Source organism: Oncorhynchus tshawytscha, unplaced genomic scaffold, assembly GCF_018296145.1.
Source record: "Oncorhynchus tshawytscha isolate Ot180627B unplaced genomic scaffold, Otsh_v2.0 Un_contig_11440_pilon_pilon, whole genome shotgun sequence".
Taxonomy (NCBI): Eukaryota; Metazoa; Chordata; class Actinopteri; order Salmoniformes; family Salmonidae; genus Oncorhynchus; species Oncorhynchus tshawytscha.
Genome location: NW_024609089.1, coordinates 92435 through 106718, shown reverse-complemented (window position 1 = coordinate 106718; position 14284 = coordinate 92435). Strand labels below are relative to the sequence as shown.

The 14284-nt window shown below is 41.1% G+C and overlaps 3 protein-coding genes across 3 annotated transcripts; all 3 read right to left on the bottom strand.

Annotated features, from left to right (window-relative positions):
• Positions 1-323: 323 nt before the first annotated feature.
• Positions 324-1630, bottom strand: LOC112253621 (gamma-crystallin S-1-like). Its single transcript, XM_042314168.1, has 3 exons — positions 1521-1630; positions 1011-1253; positions 324-682 (listed from the first exon to the last, which is right to left on the bottom strand). Exons 1-3 carry the CDS (start codon positions 1539-1541, stop codon positions 410-412), a joined length of 537 nt encoding a protein of 178 aa, XP_042170102.1. The 5' UTR covers positions 1542-1630; the 3' UTR covers positions 324-409.
• A 4363-nt stretch (positions 1631-5993) lies between these two features.
• On the bottom strand, positions 5994-7602 carry LOC112253620 (gamma-crystallin S-1-like). The gene is made up of 3 exons (XM_024425523.2): positions 7431-7602; positions 6646-6888; positions 5994-6344 (listed from the first exon to the last, which is right to left on the bottom strand). Exons 1-3 carry the CDS (start codon positions 7437-7439, stop codon positions 6078-6080), a joined length of 519 nt encoding a protein of 172 aa, XP_024281291.2. The 5' UTR covers positions 7440-7602; the 3' UTR covers positions 5994-6077.
• A 2606-nt stretch (positions 7603-10208) lies between these two features.
• LOC112253623 (gamma-crystallin M2-like) lies at positions 10209-12038 on the bottom strand. Its single transcript, XM_042314171.1, has 3 exons — positions 11937-12038; positions 11385-11627; positions 10209-10580 (listed from the first exon to the last, which is right to left on the bottom strand). Exons 1-3 carry the CDS (start codon positions 11943-11945, stop codon positions 10305-10307), a joined length of 528 nt encoding a protein of 175 aa, XP_042170105.1. The 5' UTR covers positions 11946-12038; the 3' UTR covers positions 10209-10304.
• Positions 12039-14284: the final 2246 nt, after the last annotated feature.

Below are 14284 nucleotides of genomic sequence, written 5' to 3'. Positions count from 1 at the left end.
TATGGTACCATCTACAGTGTGCTATATGGTACCATCTACAGTGTGCTATATGGTACCATCTATATGGACCGGTAACATTGATGGCCCTACAGAGCCCCACATGCAATCAGGACATATCAAGAGAAAAGGAAGTAGAGAGGAAAAGAGAGGAAGTAAAAAGTCAGATGCCTCTGATTGTCTGTTGAGCATAACAATGTCTTTATTTGATCACCCTGTTGCAGGAAATTAAAAACCTGTAGTGTATTTGAGTTTTAAAAAAGGCTTCTGAAGTTTGTAATTTCCACTTGATTTTCCCTTACAAAAATTATAATCCACATAATAATGAACATTTCCTGTTGCTGCGGGATCATTTTCCTGCTGTAGCAAGCTGGCTCAAATTAAGATCCTACATCTGTATGACAAGGATGGTCTAAAAGTCCTGGACGCGGCGGAGGGAGCCCACGTTGGCCTGCATGCCCCCCCACTCGGTGTGGCGTCTGTACTCGCCCCTCTCCAGCAGGTGCTGGCGCCCCCTGTAGTTGGGGTGCTCGTAGAAGACCCAGGAGCCGTCCAGCACATTGGCAGAGTGCACCTCGCGGTGGCGGAAACGCTCAGACAGGTTGGGGCTGTCCTCACTGAACTCAATCATCTGACCGGCATAGTCAGGGCGCTCGTACACGCGGATCCTGTGCATGCCAGTGGTCTACAACACAGTGGAGCACAGTTCCAAACTTCATCTGAACAATATCCCTAGGGATCGATCAGCTGTGTCATTATACCTGGGATATCAGTGTCCTCATACGGGACACCAACATCAGGTTTCAACAGATCAAAAGACCACTGTGGTGTTAGAATGGAAATGGATGCACTATAATAATTACATTTGGTGTGTGTGTGTGTGTGTGTGTGTGTGTGTGTGTGTGTGTGTGTGTGTGTGTGTGTGTGTGTTTGCATGTCTGTGTAGATCCCTGAATGAGTAATCAACATGTACCACTACCACGCACAAATCACCTCACAGTGGCTTGACTTACATGTCTGATAATCCGGCAGGACCTGATAGTGTCGTTGTTGCCCATCCAGCGCTGGTAGTCGGGGTACTCTCCCCTGGTCAGGATGTACTGAGAGCCCATGTAGTTGGGCCTCTCATAGACCACCCAGGCACCACTCTCCACCCTGATGGAGTTGCAGCGGCTGAAATGAGAGCTCAGTTCGGGGCAGTCGCTGCTGCACTCATAGTGGAGGCCCTGGAAGTTCCGGTCCTCGTAGAAGAAGATCTGCACAAAGGATTGTTGTCTTTTTAAAAACTGTTACTTTAAAAAAAAAAAGGAACACACACGCACGCAGGAACACACACACACACACGCACGCACACACACACACACACACACACACACACACACACACACACTCACACACGCACGCACACACACACACACACACACACACACACACACACACACACACACACACACACACACACACACACACACACACACACACACACACACACACACACACACACACACAGCCACCTACAGTACCTTCCCCTGCATGCGGTCCATGTTTGGATTATTCTTTTTAATACTATTCTACACACAATCAAAAATATCCCCCTAGACATATACGGTAATGTAAGGACACTGCCCTGGGGGAGTTTTATAGAGGTATGACATGGAAATGCATGGCCGGTGGAATCATTGTCATTCAAATGCGCACCACTATTAACTAGGGCACAACAGCTGATGCTGTGTTTGTTTTAAAACACCACGGCTTCATGCCAAGTTTAATGATCTGTTGTGTCGACGCTGACCTTTTGATCCCACGGCGCCTGATTCCAGAACCTTTTTAATTTATCCAATAAAATTGTTGCCAGCGGTGAGCAGCAGTTCCTAGAACAAAGCTATTAGTCTGAATACACTGTAGTCTCTGATAGGTCCAGTTTGCTATTCCTGTCTGTAACACTTTACCTAAAGCCAGCTGCTATAATGCCTTATGATGTAGTTATAATGCATTGTAAGACTTGTCTGAGCATGTATGATCCCTTAATAATCATCTCATTATGACCCTCACCAAATACCAGTCATTTTGAGTCAGCTAAAATGTTGATACATAGAGAAACACAACATATTATAAGCCTTGTCAAAGATATTATAACAGCTCATATCCAGTACATGCTTATGACAAGTTATAAAGCATATACCGACATGCTTTACCTTTCTGTTGAATCGGTAGGTGCACTGTGACCAACTACCAGCATACAGTCTTTCTACAGATCGTCAAATCAAATGTATTTATATAGCCCTTCATACATCAGCTGATATCTCAAAGTGCTGTACAGAAACCCAGCCTAAAACCCCAAACAGCAAGCAATGCAGGTGAAGAAGCACGGTGGCTAGGAAAAACTCCCTAGAAAGGCCAAAACCTAGGAAGAAACCTAGAGAGGAACCAGGCTCTGAGGGGTGGCCAGTCCTCTTCTGGCTGTGCCGGGTGGAGATTCCAGATGAGTTCCTCTGCAGAACTATAGCACAGGGAAACAGTTATAGGCCCATCCCGGACCCTTTCCTGCATTACAAATCCTAGATAGGTATAAAAGTGCATCGCCTTATGTTTCTATTGACTTATACAGTTTTATTTCTGCACGTCTTTAGGTCGGTGAGGTAAAACCGTAGGATTGTGTGTTGTGAAATTCACTCCATAAAAAATGAAATACATGTACTGTATATATGTATATAAATAATAGTACCAGTCATTAGTTTGGACACACCTGCTCATTCAAGGGTTTTTCTTTATTTTTACTATTTTCTACATTGTAGAATAATAGTGAAGACATTAAAACTATAAAATAACACATAAGGAATCATGTAGTAACCAAAAAAGCGTTAAACAAATATTTTAGATTTTAGACTCGTCAAAGTAGCCACCCTTTGCCTTGAAGACAGCTTTACACACTCTTGCCATTCCCTCATCCAGCTTCACCAGGAATGCTTTTCCAAAAGACTTGAAGGAGTTCCCACATATACTGAACACTTGTTGGCTGCTTTTCCTTTACTCTGGGGTCCAACTCATCCCAAACCATCTCAATTGGGATGAGGTCAGGTAATTGTGGAGGCCAGGTCATCTGATGCAGCACTCCATCTCTCTCTCTCCTCTAGCCCTTACACAGCCTGGAGGTGTGTTGGGTCAATGTCCCAAATGATAGTCCCACTAAGCCCAAACCAGATGGGATTGCATATCACTGCAGAATGCTGTGGTAGCCATGCTGGTTAAGTATGCCTTGAATTCTAAATAAATCACAGACAGTGTCACCAGCAAAGCACCCCCACACCATCACACCTCCTCCTCCATGCTTCACGGTGGGAACCACACATGTGGAGATCATCCGTTCACCTCCACTGCGTCTCACAAAGACACGGTGGTTGGAACCAAAAATCGAAAAATTCGACTCATCAGACCAAAGGACAGATCTGGGTCTTCCTTTCCTGTAGCGGTCCTCATGAGAGCCAGTTTCATCAAAGCGCTTGATGGTTTTTGCGACTGTACTTGAAGAACCTTTGAAAGTTATTGAAATGTTCCATATTGACTGACCTTCATGTCTTAAAGTAATGATGGACTGTCGTTTCTCTTTGCTTATTTGATCTGTTCTTTCCATAATATGGACTTGGTCTTTTACCAAATAGGGCTATCTTCCGTATCCCCCCCTACCTTGTCACAACACAACTGACTGGCTCAAATGCATTAAGAAGGAAAGAAATTCCACAAATTAACTTTTGGCAAGGCACACCTGTTAATTGAAATGCATTCCAGGTGACTACCTCATGAAGCTGTTTGAGAGAATGCCAAGAGTGTGCAAAGCTGTCATCAAGACAAAGGGTGGCTACTTTGAAGAATCTTAAATATAAAATATATTTTAATTTGTTTGTCATTTTTTGGTTTCTATATGATTCCATGTGTTATTTCATAGTTCTGATGTCTTCACCATTATTCTACAATGTAGAAAAGAGTAAAAATAAAGAAAAACCCTGAAATTAGTACGTGTCCAAACTTTTGACTGGGACTATGTATATATATATATATATATATATATAATAATAATTCACTCCATGGTTTCATGCCTGACATGAAAACAGGAGACTACGTAGGTATAATGTACAGTATATTTTGTGGTGTTGAGAGTGCAGTTGTAGACATCAGAATGAATTGGACATTTGGGCAATGTCAGCTATTTCAATCAGCAATGTCTTCTTTCTTTATAAAATAAATAAATAAATGTAAGTCTACTTTTTTTTGGGGGAGTATTCAGACCCCTTGACTTTTTCCACATTTTGTTACATTTCAGCCTTATTGTCACGTTGTATAAATGATTGGAGACAGGCGCAGGAATACGTAATCGGGGTTTTTAATATTCCACCCAAAAATACAACATGCCATGAAAGGTACGGGGACGAAGCCCAAAACAAACACGTATACAAAACACAGGGATGTACCCAAACAAAAGGGCGAGGTAAAACCTCTAATAAATATACGGGACGAGACCCACAACACACCACACGGGGTGAGACCCGTAATAACAAGTGCACAATACACGCAGCACGAAAGCCGAAATAACAAAGCACAGGTTCTCACAAGACCAACTAACATGGGAACAATAACCGCTCAAGACAATGGTGAACAGAGGGCACGTATACACACATACTAATCAGGGGGAATGGGAACCAGGTCTGTGTAATGAGAGAAGACAGTCCGGGGTTGGTGGTACTGATCCAGTTCAGTGACGCCTAGAAGGCCGGTGACGTAGACCTCTGGAACTGGTGAATGGAATGAGCAGCAGTACGGGGGGAATCCGTGACACTTATTCTAAAATGTATTTTAAAAAATGCTTTCCTAATCAATCCACACACAATACCCCATAATGACAAAGCAAAAACAGGTTTTTAGAAATGTTTGCTAATTCTTATTCATAAGTATTCAGACCCTTTACTCAGCACGTTGTTGCAGCACCTTTGGCAGCGTCTTGGTGATTCCAAACTTCTCCCATTTAAGAATTATGGATGCCACTGTGTTCTTGAGGACCTTCAATGCTGCAGACATTTTTTGGTACCCTTCCCCAGATCTGTGCCTCGACACAATACTGCCTCCGATCTCTACGGACAATTAATTCATGACTTGGTTTTTGCTCTGACATGCACTGTCAACTGTGGGACCTTATATAGACAGGTGTGTGCCTTTCCCAAATCATGTCCAATCAATTGAATTTACCACAAGTGGATTCCAATCAAGTTGTAGAAACATCTCAAGCATGAACAATGGAAACAGGATGCACCTGAGCTCAATTTCGAGTCTCATAGCAAAGGGTCTGAATACTCATGTAAAAAGGTACATCTGCAAAAATGTAAACAAAAAATAACTGTTTTGGCTTTGTTATTATGGGGTATTATGTGTAGATTGAAAAATAATAAATGTCATCAATTTTAGAATAAGACTGTAACATAATAGAATGTAAAAAGTCAAGGGGTCTGAATACTTTCCCAAGGCCCTGTATTTACATATTCTTTCTTTAGTGGTGGTGCATCTACAGTCCCATGATCCTGGAACAGGGACCTACTAGCTCAACTGTAATGCTTGGTAACCTCTGACCATTGTTTTGGTTCAAACTTTTTAAAAGGTCTTTAACCCTTCTGGGTGACAACTAACAACCAATGCTTTTTAAGTAGCATCTACATGTTGTTTCTCCGCATGAGATTCTGAGCTGATAATAGCTGTTATTTTGACAGGATCGTTATATGAAGACACACGGGTGTCATAATGTGCTTATGACACATCTTACTATGCATTGGAGCTGCATCACAAAGCATTACACCTATCGCTGTTAAGTAAAGGGTTACCTCATGCAGCCCAGGTTTTGAATTCGGACTACAACTGTCACGAAAATCTATGGTCAGGACCAAAATAAAGGAATGAGATTCAGCCCATATCTATCACTCAAGCCTGAATATTGTGCTCATATTGCGAAGAAGTTTTTTAGATTTTCAACACAACTTTATTTGTACTTCTTACACACAATGATGCACATCCTCAACCCTTGGTGGTGACGTGCCGTACTACTTGACACAGCGGATGGAGCCCACGTTGGCCTGCATGCCCCCCCACTCGGTGTGGCGTCTGTACTCTCCCCTCTCCAGCAGGTACTGGCGCCCCCTGTAGTTGGGATGCTCAAAGAAAACCCAGGCGCCTTCGAACACCTTGCAGGAGTTCACCTCGCGGCTGTGCCAGCGCTCCTGGAAGGAGGGCATGTTGTCTGCCACCTCCATGCTCTGGCCCTCAAAGTTAGGTTTCTCCCACAGCTTCATTCTCCACGAGTTGCCCACCTGGAGTCAGGAAACAGAATCACAACAAGAACGAAATGTTAAAGCATTTGTTTTTTTAGGGAAGATATGACCATCTAAATAAAAAAAATGATATCTTGACCTGCCCCTTTATGTCTGAACAATAACTGCACAACCAGACATGTAAAATACATTTACAGTAGGGTGGTAAGGTCTTGTTAGGAACAAGCTCTGTAAGTGTGGTGCTAACCTGGGTATAATGATTACAGGTTGGTTATACTTCTCTATTCCATATGAACTCTTTCAAGAAGTCTCATATTGTCCATCCATCCACTCTACTCACATTCCTAATGATGCGACAGGACCTGACGGTGTCATTAAATCCCATCCAGCGCTGGTAGTCAGGGTACTCTCCAGGGGTCAGCACGTACTGGAAGCCCATGTAGTTGGGCCTCTCGTACACCACCCAGAATCCCCCCTCCACCCTGACTGAGTTACAGCGGCTGAGGAAGGTGTGCAGGTCGCTGGAGTCACTGTCACACTCATAGTACCGTCCCTGGTAGTTCTGGTCCTCGTAGAAGGTGATCTGACACCAAACATCATATAATTAAGTGATAATTCCTGAGAAGCCTGTGGTAACTTGTGGAATAGACACCAGCTGGAATGCGGTTTTAACCAATCAGCATTCAGGATTAGACCCACCCATTGTATAATACATATTATGAGTTTCTCTGCAACTTCAATGACATATGCAGTTTGTATATAACTTACTATAGAGTTATACTTTATGATAACTTGGATAACTTTGTGACAGCTTTATCAATAACTGAATGTGGTAACTTTATCAATAATTTAATGTGATAGCCTTATCAATAACTTCATGTGATAGCTTAATCAATAACTTCATGTGATCGCTTAATCAATAACTTCATGTGATAGCTTCATCAATAACTTCATGTGATAGCCTTATCAATAACTTTGTGATAACTTTATGAATAACTTTGTGGTAATTTTATCAATAACTTAATGTGATAGCTTTATCAATACCTTTGTGATAACGTTATCAATAACTTCATGTGATTGCATTATCAATAACTTTGTGATAACTTTATCAATAACTCTGCTTACCTTTTCCATGGTTAATTATCAGTAGGCCAGGCGTGATACATTAAACCACCAAGCTCCACCAATATTCTCTTTATATGCAGCCAGGACAACAAACGCAAGCACATGGTTACTTAGCACTGTTTGAATTGGATATAATTCAATCAGTAATTCAAATCCAGACTCATCACATTGTTCAGAAGCACTGATGCCCCGATCTACAAACAAAGACAAATGGAAAGTGCAAACCATCCCAAATGCACTTTATACCGTACACCATGCTGACCAAAACAAGGGCACTAGAGGACATTGGTTTGATATCAAATGTTTTGGGTCAGGGCCCATCCTTTTTCATTTGTCAAAGAACCTGCAAGAGGTCTGGTCTCCACAACAGGACAAGAGGTCTGGTCTCCACAACAGGACAAGAGGTCTGGTCTCCATAACAGGACAACAGGTCTGGTCTGCACAATAGGACAACAGGTCTGGTCTGCACAACAGGACTATTCATGTGCATCTTTTTGACACTGCTGATGGTGCTTATGATGATGTCTATAACCCCTCTTAAAGGGATAGTTCACCAACACATTTCAAAATTACAAATGTGTTGTGGTACCCTGAAATGAGGTTATGAACAAGGAGAAGGAGAGACTGCAGTACATGCTTTGGGTTGTTTACCCAGCCACTGTCACTACCTGCTTAAAAAAAAAGTCTCGCCCCAAACTAATGTGAGACAATGTAACACACCAGATATCAGTGTTGTAGTACTCGAGAGGTCTTAAGACCACATATTGAGTGTCTCAGTCTTGACTCAGTGTCGGGGATACATTTGTACTCGGTCTTGACTCACCGAGACCAGCGGAGTAAACAAGTCCTAATTATCAGCTTCCATTCAGTCAGCACATTAAACTCCTAATTATCAGCTGCCATTCAGTCAGCACATTAAACTCCTAATTATCAGCTGCCATTCAGTCAGCACATTAAACTCCTAATTATCAGCTGCCATTCAGTCAGCACATTAAACTCCTAATTATCAGCTGCCATTCAGTCAGCACATTAAACTCCTAATTATCAGCTGCCATTCAGTCAGCACATTAAACTCCTAATTATCAGCTGCCATTCAGTCAGCACATTAAACTCCTAATTATCAGCTTCCATTCAGTCAGCACATTAAACCGCTATAGGCCTTCAGTATGTGACAGGTTGGTGATTCTGAAAGGACCACAACCGTAATACCATCACACTGATGTAGGAGAGTGTAATTTTTGTAAAACACAAAGGGCCAGTGGTGGTAGTGGAGGATACACACAGGTATAAACCGTATACCCACTTTTCTTTTATTGGGCATTATTTATACTCACTTCTTAATCCCCACTGATGCGTATCAAAGTAGTGTAGTGGAGGTATATGATTTACTCCTCCACTAAACTACTAGTAGTACAACAGAGAAATCATGTGCAAAACATGTGAAATATATTCACATGCTAGTTTCACCAGATGATCATCTACAGGCAGCAAGAGGTTTACAAAATAGGTTATATAGGTTCCATGATGTACACTAAGGCATTGTTGGCAGAATATATGGATGCAGTTCAATGCATGATTCATATAATTCACCAATACATGTATTGAGAGTCTAAAAAATATTACCATCAGGTTGTAAATCACAGCTGGCCTGGTATATTGTTTGCTGCCTCCATTCGGGATGCACCGTTTCAGTTTCAATGACTCAATATTCTGGACAAAAGTGGACGAATGTAACTAAGGCTGGGAATGTCTACAATCAAACTAGCAAGGGAAGTGATCACAAATCAGTCATAACCTGGCTAATATGCTAGCGTATCTATTTATGTAGCAAGTTAAAAACACAGAGCCTAACTTTAGCTAGCTAGCTGCTAGGAGGATGTCATGTCATTGGAGGAGTGGGTGAGTGACTGTCTATTTCCCCTCATCGTTTTTCAGTGGCTATACACAGCTAGAGATGCAGGAGTCATTTGGTTAGCTAGCAAGAACTTTAATGACTGTTATACAGTTAGTATAGATCTTACGTTCGCAAATTCCCTCTGGCTAACTACTCCGATTTCGGAGCACTCTCCGTCTGAGTGTGTCAGAGCGCAGAATAATTGATGAATTTACAAACGCGCAACACGAACTTTACTGACCTGCACAGAGCTCTGACCTGAACCCCATTGAACACCTTTGGGATTAATTGGAATGCCGACTGCGAGCCAGGCCTAATTGGCCAATATCAGTGTCCAACCTCACTAATGTTCTTGTGGCTGAATGGAAGCAAGTCCCCGCAGCAATGTTCCAACATCTAGTCGAAAGCCTTCCCAGAAGAGTGGAGGTTGTTATAGCAGCAAAGGAGGGGAACCAACTCCATATTAATGCCCATGATTTTGAAATGAGATGTTCGATGAGCAGATACTTTTGGTCATGTAGTGTATGTTTGGACAATACCCTAATAAAGTATAATAATGTCCATTATCTTTAAGTTTGCCAATGATAATAATGTTACAGTCTTTGAATGTTTGTGGGACGTTATCATCCTAAAGTTAGCTCAAACCCTAACTAGAACCTGGGACTGTGGACTGTTAGCTAATGCTCTGGGAATGTTCTCGGTTTGCTTGGCAGTTTGTTAATTGACATTCAGAATACTCAGAAGGTCGCTTATGAAATTGACTTGTCAGAAAAGTTTAGCATTGTGGTAGGATTATAGTGTCCTACCACCAAACTCATGGAACCTTGATGTTATCTTTTGCACATGTTTGTTTCTCACCTCAACAGATCACAAAACGAGTTTCAGACATTTGCAAATAGTTCATTTTTTATTGGATCATGTCACACAGACTCAATAAGACCAGAGAACAACTCGATCCCACGCTCAAAGGTCACAGAGCCCTAGAACTCGGTGATCCTGCGGAAGGAGCCCACGGCGGCAGTGGCGGCACTCCAGTCTGTGTGGCGGCGGTACTCGCCGCGCTCCAGGAAGTACTGGCGTCCCCTGTAGTTCGGCAGCTCGTAGAAGGCCCAGGCGCCGTGGGTCACCATGCACGAGTACACCTCGCGGAACTTAAAGGCCTCGTAGACCGAGGGGCAGTCCTCGGCCCACTCCACCATCTGACCGCCGAAGTCTGGCCTCTCGTACAGCCTCAGCTTCCACACGTTGCCATACACCTGGCAGGAACAGAGGGAGAGAAAGACAAACATTGTGAAGGGTTAGTTAGGATTTTGTTTTGTACCAAATCTACTGTAATATAATTTATTGGGTGTTTCAGAGGCTTCTGAAATTCAGTTGGACATCATATTAGCTATAGCTGCCGTACATTCATGTTAAATATAATAAACTACATGTAAGATATCATCTTCACTTATGTTGGTCAATAAATTATTTTAAATATAGAACTCATTCAAATTTAAATGACGTTGTAGCATGTTTAACGTGGATTTGTTAGTCTCTTTTCGTGTTCGAAGGGCATGAACTATTAACGGAAAATGCCCCTTTAAAGGTTTCTTGGCATATTTCCTCTTAAAGTGACGGACGTGGGGGTAAAATGCTGCCAAAAATGTCTGCTTTTGTCTGCTTGTATTGTCTGCTGGATTATAGAGCAGTGTGTTATTCCCTGATGCATTCTGGGCCTGAGGTCCACTTAACCCTGTATGAAACACTATCTCAGTCCCATTCTGTAACATAGACTTTTATACAATATTAGTCAAGAGGGAGGATTAGCTTACCTCCTAGTCGAGAATATCAAAACATCATATTTTACTTTTTTTTTTGTACACATTTTTCAGAGCAAATTTTAAATGCATATGGTTTGTGTTACAAGTTTCTGCAATGAAAGAGACACATTAACTGCTGGGAACTATGGGACTAAGATTTTTTTTTTAAGGCATACAGAAGAGGGGGAGAGAGAGAGTGTGGAGGGAGGGAGGAGAGAATTATGATATGAAATATGGATATGCAAGGAATCATCTTACGTTTTTGATGGCGCGGCAGGACTTGACGCTATCGTTGAATCCCATCCATTGCTGGTTGTCTGTGTACTCCCCTGGGCTCAGGATGTATTGGTAGCCCTTGTAGTTGGGTTTCTCATAAAGCACCCAGGCCCCGCTCTCCACCCTCGCCGAGTTGCAGCGGCTGAAGTAGGAGTGCAGGTCAGCACAGTCGGTGCTGCACTCATAGCAGCGGCCCTGGAAATGATTTTCCTCGTAGAATGTGATCTAAGGAAGCATGGGAAGCAGAGAATACTCTGTGGTGAGTTACGGAGGAAAACAAATATCATATTACTACAGGATCACATATTACATGAACACTTTATTCAGACATTCTCAAAGTCATATAAAAATGGCAAAGCCATATCTTCAAACTATTATCAAGTTAACTTTTTGTGTTTGCAGGAATATGAAGAGTATGAAGAGTGTTGGCTGCACATGAATGAATAAACATATGAACCCAAATGCAAGGTATATGCATTGAAGTTACTATCATCACTGATAAATACAGATGTGTTTTTTAATGCGTCACCTTACCTTCACCATTTTGCAGCACAGGCTACTACTTAATTAGCTGCCGCACCGTCAAAGTATTTATGTATAAACAAAATGTGCAGAGTGTGGAAAGCCTTTGATATCCAAATGAGGCCGATTTGCATATCAGCAAAAATGATTTGGTCATGTTTAATTTCTCTTTGTTCCAGTCTAATGATTCTCTAACAAACGATTGCTGGAACAGTGAAATGAATGTTAAAGGCCTAAGTCACAGAATTCTGTTCGGACTACTTTATGATCATTTATTTTTCTGTTGGGGTTTACATCTAGGATATACTGAGTGTGTTTCCTATTCCACTACTCTTGTTGAGGAAAATGGACTTGATCAAGTTTCTTCTTCGTCTGATATCAAAGATGATCTGCTTGTTTATGTGAGATTTGTACTTAAAAAATATATATTTTTAAAAACATCTAACTGTTTCTGCTGTATTGTACTACATTTTCAAATGATACGAACATTTAAATTGCTACTTGGCCTTGAAATACAGTATCTTGTGTTTTTTAATAATTACTTCAGTTGTGATTTTTGAAATTACAAACACGTAGATTATTTTTAATTGATAAGCGGGGTGTTGATAAGCAGGTGTTGATATTGGCAAGATATTTGCCTCGCTACCACTCTCTGTGAACAGATTTTCTGACAGTTACTTGATACTGATTTGAGGTCAAATCATTCCTTGGTAGAAATTGAAGTGGATGTATACTGAAAGCAACTATGGATACTCAATGAAATGTCAATGAGAGCTAAATTAACTCTAACCTTGATCATGAAAATACTGGAAAAACAACCTTTCAGCTAAACTAGGCATATTTCTCAATCTTGGATCCTTTCTCAAACTGGTCTCAGAGCATTTTGTATTATTCTGTACGTAAATTCGAGACACTTCATTTAGTATGATATGTTATGTTTCGTATGGTATGTATTCATTTGTGGATGTCCATCACCAATTTTAGTATGATAAGTTACGAATTACAATTCCTATTATATGTTACGAATTTGCAAAACATACAGTATGTTATGAATTTACAAAACGCATGATATGTTACAAATTCTAGCTAGGTGGCTAACATTAGCTAGGTGGGGTGGGCCGTCATTGTAAATAAGAAATTGTTCTTAACTGACTTGCCTAGGTAAATACAGGTTCAATAAAAAATTGACAAATACATATAAAAAATCTAGGTTAGTTTTAAGTGTAAAAGTTAGGTTAAATGGGTAGGGTTTGGGGAAGGGTTAGCTAAAAGGATTAAGGTTAAGGTCAGGGGAAGTGTTATGGTTAGGGAATGTGGGTTAGCTAAAATGATTAAGGTTAAGGTTAGGGGAATGGTTTAGCTAACATGCTAAGTAGTTGCAAAGTAGCTAAAAAGTAGTAAGTAGTCAAAATGCTAAAGTTGTCCGTGATGAGATTTTAACTTTCATCCTTTGGGTTGCCTTAGATTTCAAACTGTCTTATGAAACCATACTAAACAAATAGTTATCATACATTTTCTATGTTAGGTCTAGTCTGAGACCAGGCTGCATTTCTATATAATTATGTAGGCCGATCATTACCGCAAGTACTGCATGCAGCTTTTCCATATTTAGTCATCAGAGCCAACATCTTTGAATGTAAATAAACTCTTAATGGCCCTCTATCATCCATCAGTAAAGTCAAGCATTCATCATTTCATAATTGGTTGCATTACTTATATGCTTATAAAGGCCCACCTCCGAGGAAGTATTTAGAGTAATTCATGTCGTAGAGCAGAAATTGTTGTTCTTGTTTAGATTCCACCTCAGACTGACTTAGACTGCTAAAACATATTATGGAATTGGGGATGGGAACGTTGTGGTGATTCCCACGCGTAGCAGAGAAATAACAACACTGATTGACAGCTGTCAGTGTAACTAGCTAGCATGCTAACCTTAGCTAGCTAATGAACGTTATATGAGTACAATTTAAACTAAGACAGGCGTACTTTAGGTCAGGTGAAAATAATTATTTCAGAAACTAACTACCAGCCTACCTGTCAAGAGATGAGCCTCAGCTAAACTGTGCCAATACCAGTTGTTGAGGGCTGACATTTGTCTGACTCTTTCAGTTTTTGATAATTCCAGTGAAACTGTCGGCTTCCAGACGTCATTAATATTTAGACGTGCACAAGAACATAATCAAATAGCTATATTCTTTGTTCTCTCTGTTATCATTTCAGCAAGCTAGCTAGCTAGCTATACAATGACTTTACATAACATTAAGAACACCTGCTCTTTCCATGACAGACTGACCAGGTGAATCCAGGTAAAAGCTATGACCCCTTATTGATGTCACTTGTTAAATCCGTCATTGTAAATA

Bases quoted from the DNA above. Each gene is read 5' to 3' on its own strand.
- LOC112253621 (XM_042314168.1), bottom strand. From the start codon at position 1,541: ATGGACCGCATGCAGGGGAAG. The intron at 1,254-1,520 runs GTACTGTAGGTG...TCCTTTGTGCAG, and splicing joins TGGACCGCATGCAGGGGAAG to ATCTTCTTCTACGAGGACCG. The intron at 683-1,010 runs GTAAGTCAAGCC...ACTGTGTTGTAG, and splicing joins CCTGCCGGATTATCAGACAT to ACCACTGGCATGCACAGGAT.
- LOC112253620 (XM_024425523.2), bottom strand. The intron at 6,345-6,645 runs GTGAGTAGAGTG...TCCTGACTCCAG, and splicing joins CCTGTCGCATCATTAGGAAT to GTGGGCAACTCGTGGAGAAT.
- LOC112253623 (XM_042314171.1), bottom strand. The intron at 10,581-11,384 runs GTAAGATGATTC...TGTTCCTGCCAG, and splicing joins CCTGCCGCGCCATCAAAAAC to GTGTATGGCAACGTGTGGAA.